A 14,315-nucleotide genomic window follows, 5' to 3' on the forward strand; every position below is an offset into this window, starting at 1 on the left:
AATCGATTAATCTTTGCAGCTTTAGTCTAAAAGGTGAGATGCACAGAGCCACTAGTAGATTTGTGGCCGACTTCAAAGGAAGAGAAAAACAATTATAAGGAACAACAGTAACAGTATTACCGTTGCTACTGTACACTTACTCTTTAGGCGCTCTGAAAATGATCCCAAGGATATCGTTCGCCACGGTCTTTGTCGTTATAGTTGTGGTGTGGACTCTGTGTATAACAGAGTTATTATGTTCTAACATTACACCATTTAGCTCATTTTCAAAAAGTCTGTTTCCAATTTTAACGTGACAAGAGAAAAGGCTTTTAAGACGAGGACTAACCGATGAATTTGGCAAACACAGCACTATCTTGCGTATCGTGGTAGCTGGAGTGTAAACTTTCGTAAATCGAATAAGAGCTGAACGCTAACATTAGCCTAAACTCTAGTAGCATCCACGACCACTTTCCACACTGTCAATGTGATAACCTGTAACCCCAAACACTTGTTAATGATGTGCTCCTTGGTCTTGTAACACTCTTGTCTACTGTAGGTAATAAGCTATAGTTAGCCGGACTAACTAACATTAGCAAATTATGTAAGCAGATCATCACTGTTAATCTATTCCCTGCACTTTTGCTCATGTTTTTGTTTGCTTCCGCGCCGACGACAGCCGTGGTCGGATGCATTATGTTTTGGGTTGTCCGTCTGTCTGTACGTACATACTGTACGTACGTCCGGTCCTTTCTTGTGAACACAATATCTCAGGAATGGCTGGAGGAAATTTCTTCAAATTTGGCACAAACGTCAACTTAGACTAAAGGATAAACTGATTTGATTTTGGTGCTCAGAGGTCACTGTGACCTCAAGTACATCCCACTCGTGATATCTCAAGAATGCCTTGAGGGGATTTCTACAAATTTGGCAACAATCATCCACTTGGACTCAAGGATAAACTGATTGGATTTCGGTGGTCAAAGGTCAAGGTCACTGTGACCTCACAAAGCCTGTTTTTGGCCATAACTCAAGAATTCATATGTTCAGTTTCACACAAATGTCTTAACAGGATGTAATGATGAAGTGATGACATTTTGGACCGACGTGGATGTAAACTGCAACTTAACTGGTTGGCGGAGGCAGACAACCGTGAGGTGGTAATTCTAGTTTAGTCTAGGAAAGGCTAAAAAAAGACGCAATTCTCCAAACCCTTTAAATGCTGAGCATCCCACTACAGCCTCATGTACACCACTCCAGCATGTGGAGAAATCCAAAGCTCGACAGGCCTTCTGTGTCTCCTGTTACGATAGCTAAACTAGAAGTGGATCGCTTTTGATTTACAGTTGTGCCTGTCTTTGTGTGTGTGCAGCTACCTAGACAGCCTAGACCGGATCGGTGCGCCAGACTACCAGCCCACAGAGCAGGACATCCTGAGGACCCGAGTGAAGACCACGGGCATCGTCGAGACACACTTTACCTTCAAAAACCTCCACTTCAGGTCAGTATTAACTCAGGACATTGACATTTCTTTTACTGTCACCAGTACTGCCTTTGATTCATCTCTCCGTCTGTTCCTCTTCAACCACGCGCACAGTACAGTAAGAACTCCAGTCTGTAATTAATGAGATGAAATGCTTTAAACGAGTGTCTATATCTGTGATTGTCTGTCATTATAACGAGATCTGATTCAATTAGAGCAAGGAGCTGTGGGAATGATTGCGAAGAGAAGGGGTGTGTTGGGAGGGTAGGAGGAGAGGAAAGACTGAAAAGGAGGGGAGGCTTTTTCTGACCTCTAATTTAATAACCATACTTCTGCCTGTGTGCATGTGCATACACACACACACATGGAAAGTATTGATAGGCACACAGAGCAGAGAGGTTAATAAACTGTAGACACCAATTATTTTTCTGGATGGATGCACCATCACACTTCAACTGATGTTTGTTGTTGCATTTTCTGTCCCAATCTTTCTCACACACACACACACACACACACACACACACACACACACACACACACACACACACACACACACACACATACTATATTTATTATGTGTTCAGATACATAGGCGCACAATTTAAACATGCAGAGAAACATTAGTTCTACTGAGTGATGTTTTCTCCTGTTGCTCTTGCATTTGAGTAGGCGGTGTGCTGCTGGGTGTGTTTTGTCGAGAAGCCTAAATATTGTCAGCTCAATTGCTATTACTGGCAGTCAGGCAGTGTGTGGGAGACTACAGTGTTCCTGCACTGGGTGTAACCCATCATCCTACCTACCATTATACCCATCACATGTGGAACTGGGTTCACTTCACTTTGGATTCACTCCTCTCTGGTAGCGGTTTGTCTAGTGTACTCTAACAAGCACAAAAATACAACTTATACACGACAGTGGTCATTCCAAGCTTATGGAGACATGAGGTGAATTACTTACTTTCATTTGGTCTCACATAAACAGTTTATGAGCTATTTCTTTCTTGATAATCTAGTATACTTGTTCTGTTGCTTGGCAGTTTCAGCTTTACCGTATTCCTCAGAAGGTCACGTGTCATGGTTTGACGTGGCAAGACACTAAGTTGTGGTGTTTTTACTGTTCCCACTCTATAAAAGATCTGTAGTAAACCCAGCACTCACAGACCAGTATATCCTATCTGAACATCCTGTACCTTAAAGGTCCCACATTGTAAAAGACGTCTTTTTTTTATTATAAAGCAGGTTTAAGTGCTATATAAATACTGTGAAAGTATCCAAACGCCCACTCCATGGAGAAATACACCCAGCCTGAATTCAGAAACTGTGCCTTTAAACAAGCCGTCAGGATTTCTTACAGTTGTGATGTCACAACTGTACTTATGCTATCTATATATAGAGCATTTTGCAGTTTTAAATGTTTGCAAACTTTCTAAATGTGTCCCAGTTTAGTTACGGTTGCAGTGTATGTGAATGACAGCAACGCCTAGTCTAGCAACACAATTCTGTTGAAATGCACTAAAACGGAGCGTTTCAGACTGAGGGTAAATACAGGCATATTCAGACAGACAGTACATGGAAAATAAAGGTTTTCATAAAAACATTTCGTACATTCAAGGCATTACTGAGCACATACACAGTGATACCGCACATCAACGATACATCCAAAGGATACAATTTACAATAAGATGAAAACTGCTAGAAATTATGAGATTCCACGTCGTTTATACTTTAGACTCTATAGTCCAGAAGTCAGTGTAAATTCGAAATGTTATCCTTATTTGCATAAAAACACACTATTCAAATGATAAGGAAATAAATGATTGAGGACCAGTGTGTAACTTTTCAGGGGATCTATTAGCAGAAATGGAATACAATATTCATAACTATGTTTTCACTAGTCACCTGAAACTAAGAATTGTTGTGTTTTTGTTAGCTTAGAATGAGCTCCTCACATCTACATAGGGAGCGGGTCCTCTTCACGGAGTCCACCATGTTTCTCCGGCATGTTTCTACAGTAGTCCAGAACGGACAAACCAAACGCTGGCTCTAACGAGAGCCTTTCACGTTTTTCCGTTACCTGAAGGCCACCGTAGTTCTCCGACACGTTTGTGAAACTGTGGTAACGTGAGCCGCAGAGTGCAAAACCGTGATATACCGCTAGCCGCCGTCTGACTTCCATTGCTCCTAAAGTAGTGTTATTATGGTTAGGATGGCCTCTGAATGAGGGGAAAGCCGTTACCTCGGTTTTGCACCCGGCAGCTCATGATACCACAGTCTTGGAAAGGGAGGAGTGAGCGGAGGTGTGCTCAGTTGGTTGCAAGCTGCAACCACACCACTAGATGCTGCAAAATCCTACACACTGTACCTTTTAAACACTTGCTTTGATTAAAATACATTCTTGGCATTAGTAGTTGCTTAAAGCTAGTGTTAGGAAGTTAAACAGATCATAATTCCTTCTCTAATATCTTTTTTATAATGCAGTGAAAACATCTCCCTCAAACAACTGTATTTATTAAATGTTCTCGCCAAAAACTGCATTTCATTTGAACACATCATGATTTCGCCCACTACTCATTTTTTTCTGACTAGAGCTTGTATCCTATTGAGAGACTGATTTAGCTTTTCAAACACAGAAAATGAAATAAAAGTGTGAAAACGTATGACTTATGGAGCATATACTTAGCAAGGTATAGCAACAATAAGTCAGTTGTTTACAATATCAGATCATTGCAAGCAATAGAACCACTTTAAGCGCAAGGGAGAGGGACAGAAAAATAGAAAAAGGCCCAGTTTATAAATGGACTGGCTGCCAAGACACTGTCTTATGTGTGTGTGTACACACGTATTTATTCACGTCCGCCTCTCTGTCCATCAGGCTGTTTGATGTGGGAGGTCAGAGGTCGGAGAGGAAGAAGTGGATCCACTGTTTTGAGGATGTCACAGCTATCATTTTCTGCGTGGCGCTCAGCGGATACGACCAGGTGCTGCATGAGGACGAGACCACGGTAAGGACAGATGTTCACATGTGTATATTCTCTCTCACCCTCTCTCTCTAGCCCTGTCTCACTGATGCTTTTTCTCTGCACTTTGTGGCCTTCTGACCCATTTATAAATATTGGAACACACCTTTTAAAGGAAACCATATCAAATAGCATCAGTAGCGTTATTTCAAACCTTCAGGATGTGCGCCAACATGGGTAATAGTCCCCTAATACATTCTGACACTGGCTATATAACAGCTAGTATAAAGATAGAGTATATGCTTGTTCTATATGTAGAAACTGTTTAAGCTGACATTAAACACGCGGCCTGTGTAAAAGCTTGAGACAGGGAGGGATAAATGTCTGTGGTGCTCTTTGATGAGCTGCTAAATAAATTAAGGCATAAAAGTCTTAACATGTTTATATTTGCATTTCATAGGTTTTTCAGAATGTTTTAGGATTCACAGACTCACAGTCAAACATATCTGCTTTCTTTTTTGCTCATTTTGCATCCATCTAAATACCTGGTGTTATTTAATAACACTGAAGCAGCAATCGCCTGCATTTGTATTTCCCATATGACCGGACCACAACGTGAATTTCTATGGAATTCCATGGTGTTTCCTCTGGATCTCCGTTTGGTGCACCATCCTCCGATATCACACCCGAAAATGTAAATAAATCAACGGAATACCGCCGTAGGCCACATTCAAAATACTTTATGGACTTGTTTGTTTACCAACAGTGCTCCATTTCAAACAATGCAAAACAGGAGGGGAGATACAATGGAGTATATGTGCGTTTTTTTTCTATGCAAATCATTCTTTACGGAATTGGTACCGCAAAACAAGTTGCTTTCCGGCCAAAGCAAATGACCTGTTTTAAATAATGGGAATGACATGTACGGCATCTCACGGATATCGCTGTAAAGGCAAATTATGCTCACTGTAGATTCTGAGATATACAGTCGGTGTAGAAATCACCCATGAAGTATTTGCGATGCCTGTACTCTCTTTACTTACTTTACTTTTAAGAAGTTGAATGTTAAAATAAAAATGGTACAGAATTATAATATGATATAGAGCAGTGTATCTAGGAAAGGCTGAGCCCACCGACGTCATCACCCTAAACAAATTACAAATCCTTGAATTTATGTATACTGAAACACTTTATTCAAACTGAGCAAACAAAAAATATATATCTTTTGAAATTGTTTTTATACAGACTTTTGTATAAATTATCCATATATAAATGAGCAAATCCAATTTTGACAACCTCAGAGCAGACAAATCCTGGCGCACACGCTGTGATCTTTGGCGCCTCTCTAAGGGGGGCCCGGACCCCAGGTTGGGAAGCACTGATATAGAAAATCAGGTGAGCATAGAACATATTACCAATATATACTGTGTTGGTAAATAGAAACCTTTAAATTTGTATTTACCACCATTTTTTCATACTGAGATACTGTCAATGTGCGAGTATTTTAGGGGCTCTGGAGTGGTAACAAAAGACTTATGTAGACCTATTTGTTATATGGTTAAAGTGAGGCTCTGGGCATCGTAAAACACAGTTACAATGGAGTAGCTCAGTGTTTCCTCAACAAAAGGCCACACGCCTCCCATGCGGCTGTAGAGACAACGTATGTAACCTAAAACAAATAAGCTGATTTGAATGCACGCTGCTCACTGCTATTTATAAAGCCTGAAGTGTATCCTCGGAGGATTCCAGGCTGGGAAATTGTGCTCAGTGGCTGCTCTATTTATGCAGATGTCATCAAGCCTCCCTCTGAGCTGGGAGCACCAGAAGAACGTCAGTTGAAGAGAGGAAATATTTGTCATAAAACACACTCACAAACAGCTTTTATTGTGTGTGTGTGTGTGTTGCATATGAGTCCATTTAATTGGTGCGTAGTGTTTTTTTTTGTTGTTGTTCTTGCACTACCTGTCGAAATGTAGGCGATGTAAGGTCACGGGGATGATTTGAGTACAGCTGCAATCGTATTTGATAGCAGAAAATGTCTCCGCTATATACAACATTAATAGTAAACATAATTTCTGTCCCTAAGCATCAAAGAGCAATGGCGTATTTCTAAACTCTGGACTGTTAAATCATGACATTGCGGCTACTGTTATCATTCCACCAACACAGCCTACAGCTAAAATACAAGTTAAAATAGTCGAATATATAATTACATAATTTGGGGCAAAATGGGTTTACCAAAAAAAGAAAATTACCAATCACGATTACAAACAAAAGTCAAGGTACTGCATTAAATAATCCAGATTTATATCTGTTCAGACAACAGTAATAGCAGGTCTGTTAATTGTTAGTTTTTTTCATCTGTGAGACAGTGCACTTCAATAATAATGCATAATGTTGATCAGAACAAACACTAACGTAGGAGTTATCATTACTGAATGTTTTTTCGGCGAGCGCCCACATCCTCTTGTCAGTTCTGCTACCAGACACATTCATGGCATGTGATTCAGAAAGTAAAGGTAGTGTGCAGTGAAGATTTTCTTCTACAATCAGACAGAAAAGATAAGACCTCCGCCTCGGTAATGAGAATGATGAAGTAATACATACTGTATATCACTTTTGGTAAGTTCATTAAAGTCACTCACACCATGAATTGAATTAGAATACCAGCTTTTTCCCGTAATACTAATCCTGTCTCGACAGGCATTAAGAGTATCTAAAGGTGGATTTTTCCTTTAACGCCTTAAGTTCTTAGTATACCAGCCTCTTACAAAGTAAAATAATGCATACGCAATTAATACTGTATGTTTATTATTAATTATTATTATTATCAGGCCTACTTCAAAAAGGCTTTATTTTACATAAAATCATAGCCTACATTTACATGTAACAATCTTTTCAGTTCCAAATAGTCATTTCCAGTATGTCAAGACATGTGACACATTTTCCCTTGGTGGGCTGAAAGAGGTTACCGTGTATTCCTCGAAGTCATTTATTCCTTGAAAGAGGTTACTGTGTATTCCTTGAAGTCATTTATATTTTCAAGTAAAACAAAGAAATTGATTTCCTGAAACAAATATGGCAGCACTTTGAACATATCGGGACACCCCAACTCCAACAATTCCTTCGTTGTTCACTCATTTCAGGCTTTCTGGAGGGTTTTTTAATACCACATCGAAATTTTAATGCCATCATTAAAATGACTGTATACAAAGTATGATGGAAAGCCAGTAGGGACAGTATACCATATAATTATTCATTATTATATCACATTTTTCACTACTTCCCATTGGGGATGTCACGCTGAGGAAGTTTTCCCACCAGTTAATAAACACCAGTGTTACTGATTACACTGGACATTTTACAAGAAAAGAAGACGGTCAATATATGCAGGCTCTTACTTTAACGTTGGACGGCTGTCTGTCTGGCCACTCCGGTTAAGCTTTCGCTGCAGGGCCACAGGTTTCCACCTGGTACCGCTGCGCCACACACACCGGCTGTGACCACTTTGTCCCCCGCACGATGACTGCCTCATTAACATTATGGTTCCCTTATAGCATTGAGTTTAAATCTAAAATATTGGCAAATAGGCGCTTCTGCTTTTCGCTTTGACACCAAGTAATCAGTGTATGCCCAAACATCGGTAACACAGACTACCGCGGCGAGCCTACTTCCCAGCAGTATATAACAATAATTCCCTATAATAATAATAATACTATAATGAATTGAATTAATGTGACCTGTACCTGGATTAGGGGCATAAAATTAATGGATGTATGAATCAATTAATTTATTTAAGTGTTTGCTAAAATTGACACTTGCCCATTATGAGTCGGCGAGCGTCCTAGCTACTGTAACTAGTAGTAGCAGCGACAGTGTTTGCTACAATTCTGATGGTGCTGACTTAAACTCCTCAAAAACGGGACAAAACCGCCACCTGCATGCACAATCCACTGTCGCAACAATCCCACTTTTAGTTTATCGGTGTATAATGTCTCCCGACAGTCAGATACAGAAACATTTTGTAACTATAATTATATAGCCAACAAGAGAAAATATTCAAGACTTGTATAATAAAATTAAAGACTTTTTAAAACTTCTAATGCTTTTTTTTTATTTTTAGGAAACTGAATTAATTGTAGTATCTGTATGATATTGATAATGAGGTGACAGAACCAGTTGTTTATTTCATTTGTGGGTTATTTTGTCCTTTTGAGAGGACAATAAAGAAGTAAAAGTCTACCTCACTATCCCCATACTAAAGGTTTTGACACCTAAGTGCTGTGTGGACACAAACACATACACACACATGCAGTGCAACACATACTACTTCCACTTTTTAATTCCCTTCTTTCTATTGAAGAACTGCTTGCATTGTGTTTTTCTCTGCCTCTCTCTCTGTCTTGTTTATGTGAAAACACACACACAGACTATACAGTGACAACTGCTCTGGGTGAACACTGTCTGGATAAAGTCCTGTCCTCCTGCCTCTAAACACTTTCTTTTCAGCACTAGGGTGTGTGTATGTGTGTGCTGTACATGTGTTTGGGGTAGAGGAGGTGTCATATAAAAACAGTAGGACATGGGTGGGTGAGCGGGTCCCTTGCGTTTTCTGTTCCTGCTCTAAGCTCCGTCCTGCAGCATCTCTGGCTCCTTCCACTCCTCCTGTCACTCTCGCCATCGACTGTACTCTCTAACCAATCAGCAGTCAGATCTTCTACAGATGCTCCACCCACAGACAGGTATGAAACCTCCCGATAGGTTGATGCACTTACCATGAGTTGAAAGCAGTGCCTCTTTCTGTTTGTGAACCGTGGAATTGAATTGTCTCTGTGTCTCTTTTGCACAGCTTTGTTTTCACTTATTCAAATGCTACCTATCTACTTATCTACTTATCTACTTATCTACCTATCTACCTATCTACCTATCTACCTATCTACCTATCTACCTATCTACCTATCTACCTATCTACCTATCTACCTATCTACCTATCTACCTATCTACCTGATCACTTTGTTATTTATACAACTAATTAAACCCCCTTTCTTCCGTCATTCTATTGTGTGTGAGGCTATCTACTGTAGAGTAATATGACACATTTCTAGTTTCCTCTATTCTGATTGGTTGATGGGCCTTACCTTTTCTTCCCTCCCCTGTCCTTACCTTGGCAATACGGGTTCATGAACAGAGAGAAACTGCTTTCAATTCAATTCAATTCAATTCAATTCAATTCAATTTAATTCAAGTCTTATATATTTTCATCACTAAGCACTTTCATATGCAGTATAGAGGTTTCTTGACTGATTAGTGTTACTAAAAAGTAATGACAACAGTTAGTTTGCTTTTCTCCTTGAACAGATTTCATTAGCAAACAGAACAGTGGATTCTGGTGAGAATTAGTCAAAGTAGACTGATTCATGAAGCTCTTTTGCTAACAAAGCATTCTACCGGTGCTAACGACTCAGTCTAGAGAGCCAAATATCCCATGATCTACGAACACGAGAAAGTGCCTAATGATGAAAAGTATATCAAATACTAAAATTAACTTAATGTATTAATCATAGTTTTTGAAAATTCTCATGCTTTGTTTTAGCTGCATTTCAGATGCTAATTTAACAGTGTTTACATCTATGCCTTAAATCTACTTTTTAATGTTGCATTGGTAACACTTTATAATAACCATTTATAAATGGTAAAACGATAGTTAATTAAACATAGTTAATAGTTATTTTACTGTCAACAAACAATGAAATGATAATTAGTGATTACCAATTATTAGTAATGCTATAATTTATGTTATTTGAACAGTTTATTGTTATTGTATATATATATATATGTGTGTGTGTATTTGTTAATGATCATGAAATGATTTGTAAACCAGAAAATTGTTTGTAGAACATTTATAAACATGACATAGATAGATATTTGTAACACTTTGTTAATGGTTAATAATTGGTCTTTAAACTGTCTATAAAACTTATTTGGACTTATTATAAAGTTGGAACTGGGGATTATAATATCTTGTTAAATGGTTAAAAAATACTTTAAAAAAAGTAAAGTAAATAAACACATTGTTTAGGTAGAGAGTTCATATTTTGTCAATGGTTAATAATTGGTTTCTGGTCCATTAACTAAGCTTAATTAACTATCAATTTACCATTTATAAATGATGGTTATTATAAAGTGTTACCGTAGCATTTATTCATTATATACCCTGTGGAGTTTTCATTGTAAACACTGTTTCTTATTTTGTTTACATTTAGCGTTTCTCACCAAAATACATTGTGTGTATCCGGCCTAAGAAACATATTCAATTCTCGACCTCAGAAAACATTTGCAAAGCTAATTTAAATGAGCATTGTTTACATCGGCCTGTTTTGGCTTCTTCTCTTCCTTCATTGGTACACTGCAGCCTTTATAATTCATTACCTCCACAAACTGTTGCTGCCTCCTGCAGATTACATAAACATCTGCTCCTGGTGAGCAGGTTATGTCCTTAAGCACATGCTGCAGAATACCTAATACACTCAATACAGAGGCCTTCTTTTCAAAGCATCGCTCTGCAGTGCCCCTAGTGGTCAGAAACTCTACAGGGTACCTTTAAGCTATGATTTATTCATGTTTCCGTACTGCAGTTAAAGTAGGCAGTCGATCACAGCTGTGCATGGCTTTGTTTAACTCAGCTGCAACATCCAGCTTACTAATCATTTTTCTGTTACTAATGTGCTGATATACACACATGCACAAATACACACACGACATGCAGCAGGAAATGCTGTGTCCGTAGACAAGAGGAACTCTTCTGTTCTGCTTTCTCATTTTTATTTACCCAGTTCCTCTTTGTGTTTCAACAGTGTGTATGCAGGATGTGTGGTTTTGATTTGACTACTTGAGTGTTCTGAACACATCTGAGCAAAAATTCTGTATGCTTGTCTGGTTGATTAAACCCCATTTAACCCTTGGTAATGTCTCTTCTACAGAACCGCATGCACGAGTCTATGAAGCTGTTTGATTCCATCTGCAACAACAAGTGGTTTAAGGACACCTCCATCATCCTCTTCCTGAACAAGAAAGACATCTTTGAAAGCAAGATCATCAAGTCACCACTGTCTATCTGCTTCCCTGAGTACACTGGTACATATCCATACTCATGACGAGTTCATACTGTATGCTTTATAATTGTATGGACACTGGGAGGCACTGTGACCGCTGAGGTAGAGCTTCCCCCACCTAGTATTAACAAAAAAAGAGTAGCCGATTAAGGAAAGAGAAATAGTCCTAACTTTAAGACATATAAGTTGTTGGTCAAAGAGTCATTGACAAAGCATTTCAACACTAAACCCAGCACCAGTAGTAGTAAAAAGATTTTATGACATTAACATTTTCAAAATATATTTCTTCAAATGGAAGTGTTTTTATCTGATCTCAGTGATCTGTGGATAGAATTACTCTCTACATAGAGTCATACATGCCTCTAGACCAGGGCTGCCCAAACTGGGGCCATAAGGTTATTTTAATTAAAAGACCCGCAGGATGTCCGGCTATCCAGACCAACTTTACCGTATTTTGGAGGCTGTAACAGGCTGTTTTAGAGCTAGAGTGAAGATACTGGCATCATATGAAACAAGAGAACCTAAAGAATCCATTCGTACAAACCATGTCATGCTAGCTTGCCGGGAAAGAGGCTCCAAAGTTTGCTAAAGCTAAATTTTGATGAGGAAAAACTGGCAAGGCCATTTTCAAAGGGGTCCCATGACCTCTGACCTCAAGATATGTGACTGAAAATGGGTTTTATGGGTACCCACGAGTCTCCCCTTTACAGACATGCCCACTTTATGCTAATCCCATGCAGTCTGGGGCAAAAAAACATGCAGTTTTTTGAATGAGGTATTATTTTCACCTATTGTAAAATGGTGTATTTGACTATTTCTACATACTGTCGTCCTTAAACAGTCTTGGAATTGTAGAAATTGTGTATAACTGGAAATGAGCCCAATTGTATTCAGCAGGGGGGTTTTAAAGTGTTAACTATGTAAAAGCTAAAAGAATATTCAATTAGGGAAACTTAAGGAAACCTAGTACCATTTTGCATCTTAACAATATAATACAATAGGTGTATGCTTTTGGCCCATGGCCCACCATTAAGTTCAGGTTTCGGCCCTCCAAGGGAAAAAGTTTGGGCACCCCTGCCCTAGACCTCACGTTCTCCAACAGCTAGTTTCTTAGTTTTTCTTTCCCTTTTAAATAACAGTTTTAATTGTCACAAATCTAGTATTTGCACCTCCTGTAGTTTTATTTTTATGTTGAATCAGGGCTGGTTAAGGACTGTCAGCACCAGTTGCTTCATATAAGAAGAGTGCAGACATCTACATTAATAATCAGTTACATTTAATAATGAGATAATGCTTCATCAACAAACCAAACCAAATCAAACACTCATATTAGTGTGTGGAGTCTTCAGTCCATCTCTCTCATAGATGTGTCCATTAGATTCACTATAAAATATCCAGATCCAGCTCACCACCCGGAGTCATGACAGTCCAGGAAACTTCAGCGTTGTATAATATTATCTAACTATTCATCTCACAGTTTACAGGACTGTCGAGACTCAAGACTGCTAATGTAATCAGCTATCATCTACATTCATTTCTGGTTAAAAGTCATCTTTATGTGCACGTTGTAATACCTAGATTTTTACAATGTAAACATTTTACACATGGTGCAAAAACACAAATAATATCTAATTGATGTATATATATTTCCCAGCCCTACGTTGAATTAACAAACACAAACCAGCTGGCTAAATCAATCACTGTGCATGTATTAACTTTATAGCAAACCCCAGCCTTTATATTAGCAGCAACAGTTCTCTGCATATTTAAGTAAAATATGTCTTATCAGCCTTGTGAAAAAAATTTGAGGGGAGCGATGAATAAGGTGCATTTGGCAGCATATTCATAGAGTGCAAAAGAGCACAGTTGTCTGTAGAAAGTACAATTGTTCTGATGAAAGTTATACTGCAAACAAAAGGTTGTCTGAAGAAGGATGAATGGAGAGGAGCACAAATAGACAGAAAGGGAAACGGAAGATTGAAGGCAACAGGAAAGAGCAGACATAGAGCTCAGACTCTGGAACAAAACAAAGATGAGAGTCAGAGAAGTAGTGAATGAAATCAGGCGTGTTACCAGGAGTCCAAAGGAGAGGAGCTATGGTTTGCTAGATACAAGAGAAAATGAGAGATAAGACAACACAGGGGGAAACAACGTGAGAAAGCCAGAGTGTGAGAAAAAAATAGACAAAGCAAGACTGTGGGAAAGCAACATGGAGAGAGACCAAAACACAGAGACTGTGAGAAAGAGAGAATTAGGATTCCAAACCTGTTTCCTCTCCTCCTCCTCTTCTTCTCTTCATCCTTTTACATGGCCAGACTTCGAGCCTTTTCTGATGAAGCCGCCGCTGAAGCAGACAGACAAACCACAGTGCCGCTGATGGCTGAGAGCCAAGTAGATGTTAGTGACACTTTGAGCAAAAATTACTCCACTGAGATCGGACTCATTCCAACAGCGTTACAACAAATTAAAGCTCTTGATTGAATCCACTGCATGGCAAGTGCTTGCATTACAAGCAGAACTAACTCTCACAGTTTATAATGGACTTGAACTGAAAGGTCATACATTAGATTTGGCACTGCTGTAAAATGAATCAGTATACAATACGAGCAATAGTTCCAACCTTTCGCTTCTAAGACCTCACATCTGTCAGTCTTGTTCTGTTGCTGTATAAAGACTTTGATAAACTGGCAATACTCAGAAACTGGCAGACTTTGCCAACAATACCAAGACATAACATTTCCCATCGCATTCCATTTGTCACCTTTCCATTTTGTCTGAAAAAGTT

The 14,315-nt window shown here is 38.9% G+C and overlaps 1 protein-coding gene across 2 annotated transcripts in view; it reads left to right on the forward strand.

The window, feature by feature from the left end:
- Positions 1-14,315, forward strand: part of LOC141765789 (guanine nucleotide-binding protein G(o) subunit alpha) — a 113,276-nt gene that overhangs the window by 85,834 nt on the left and 13,127 nt on the right. The window contains exons 5-7 of one of the 2 annotated variants that reach the window (XM_074632018.1): positions 1,352-1,480; positions 4,334-4,463; positions 11,399-11,552. In XM_074632018.1, coding sequence (XP_074488119.1) covers positions 1,352-1,480; positions 4,334-4,463; positions 11,399-11,552 — 413 coding nt within the window. The remainder of the gene's footprint in view (positions 1-1,351; positions 1,481-4,333; positions 4,464-11,398; positions 11,553-14,315) is intronic. The other variant, XM_074632017.1, reaches the window with a different exon arrangement.

This window comes from Sebastes fasciatus, chromosome 4 (assembly GCF_043250625.1).
Source record: "Sebastes fasciatus isolate fSebFas1 chromosome 4, fSebFas1.pri, whole genome shotgun sequence".
In the NCBI taxonomy this organism is placed as follows: Eukaryota; Metazoa; Chordata; class Actinopteri; order Perciformes; family Sebastidae; genus Sebastes; species Sebastes fasciatus.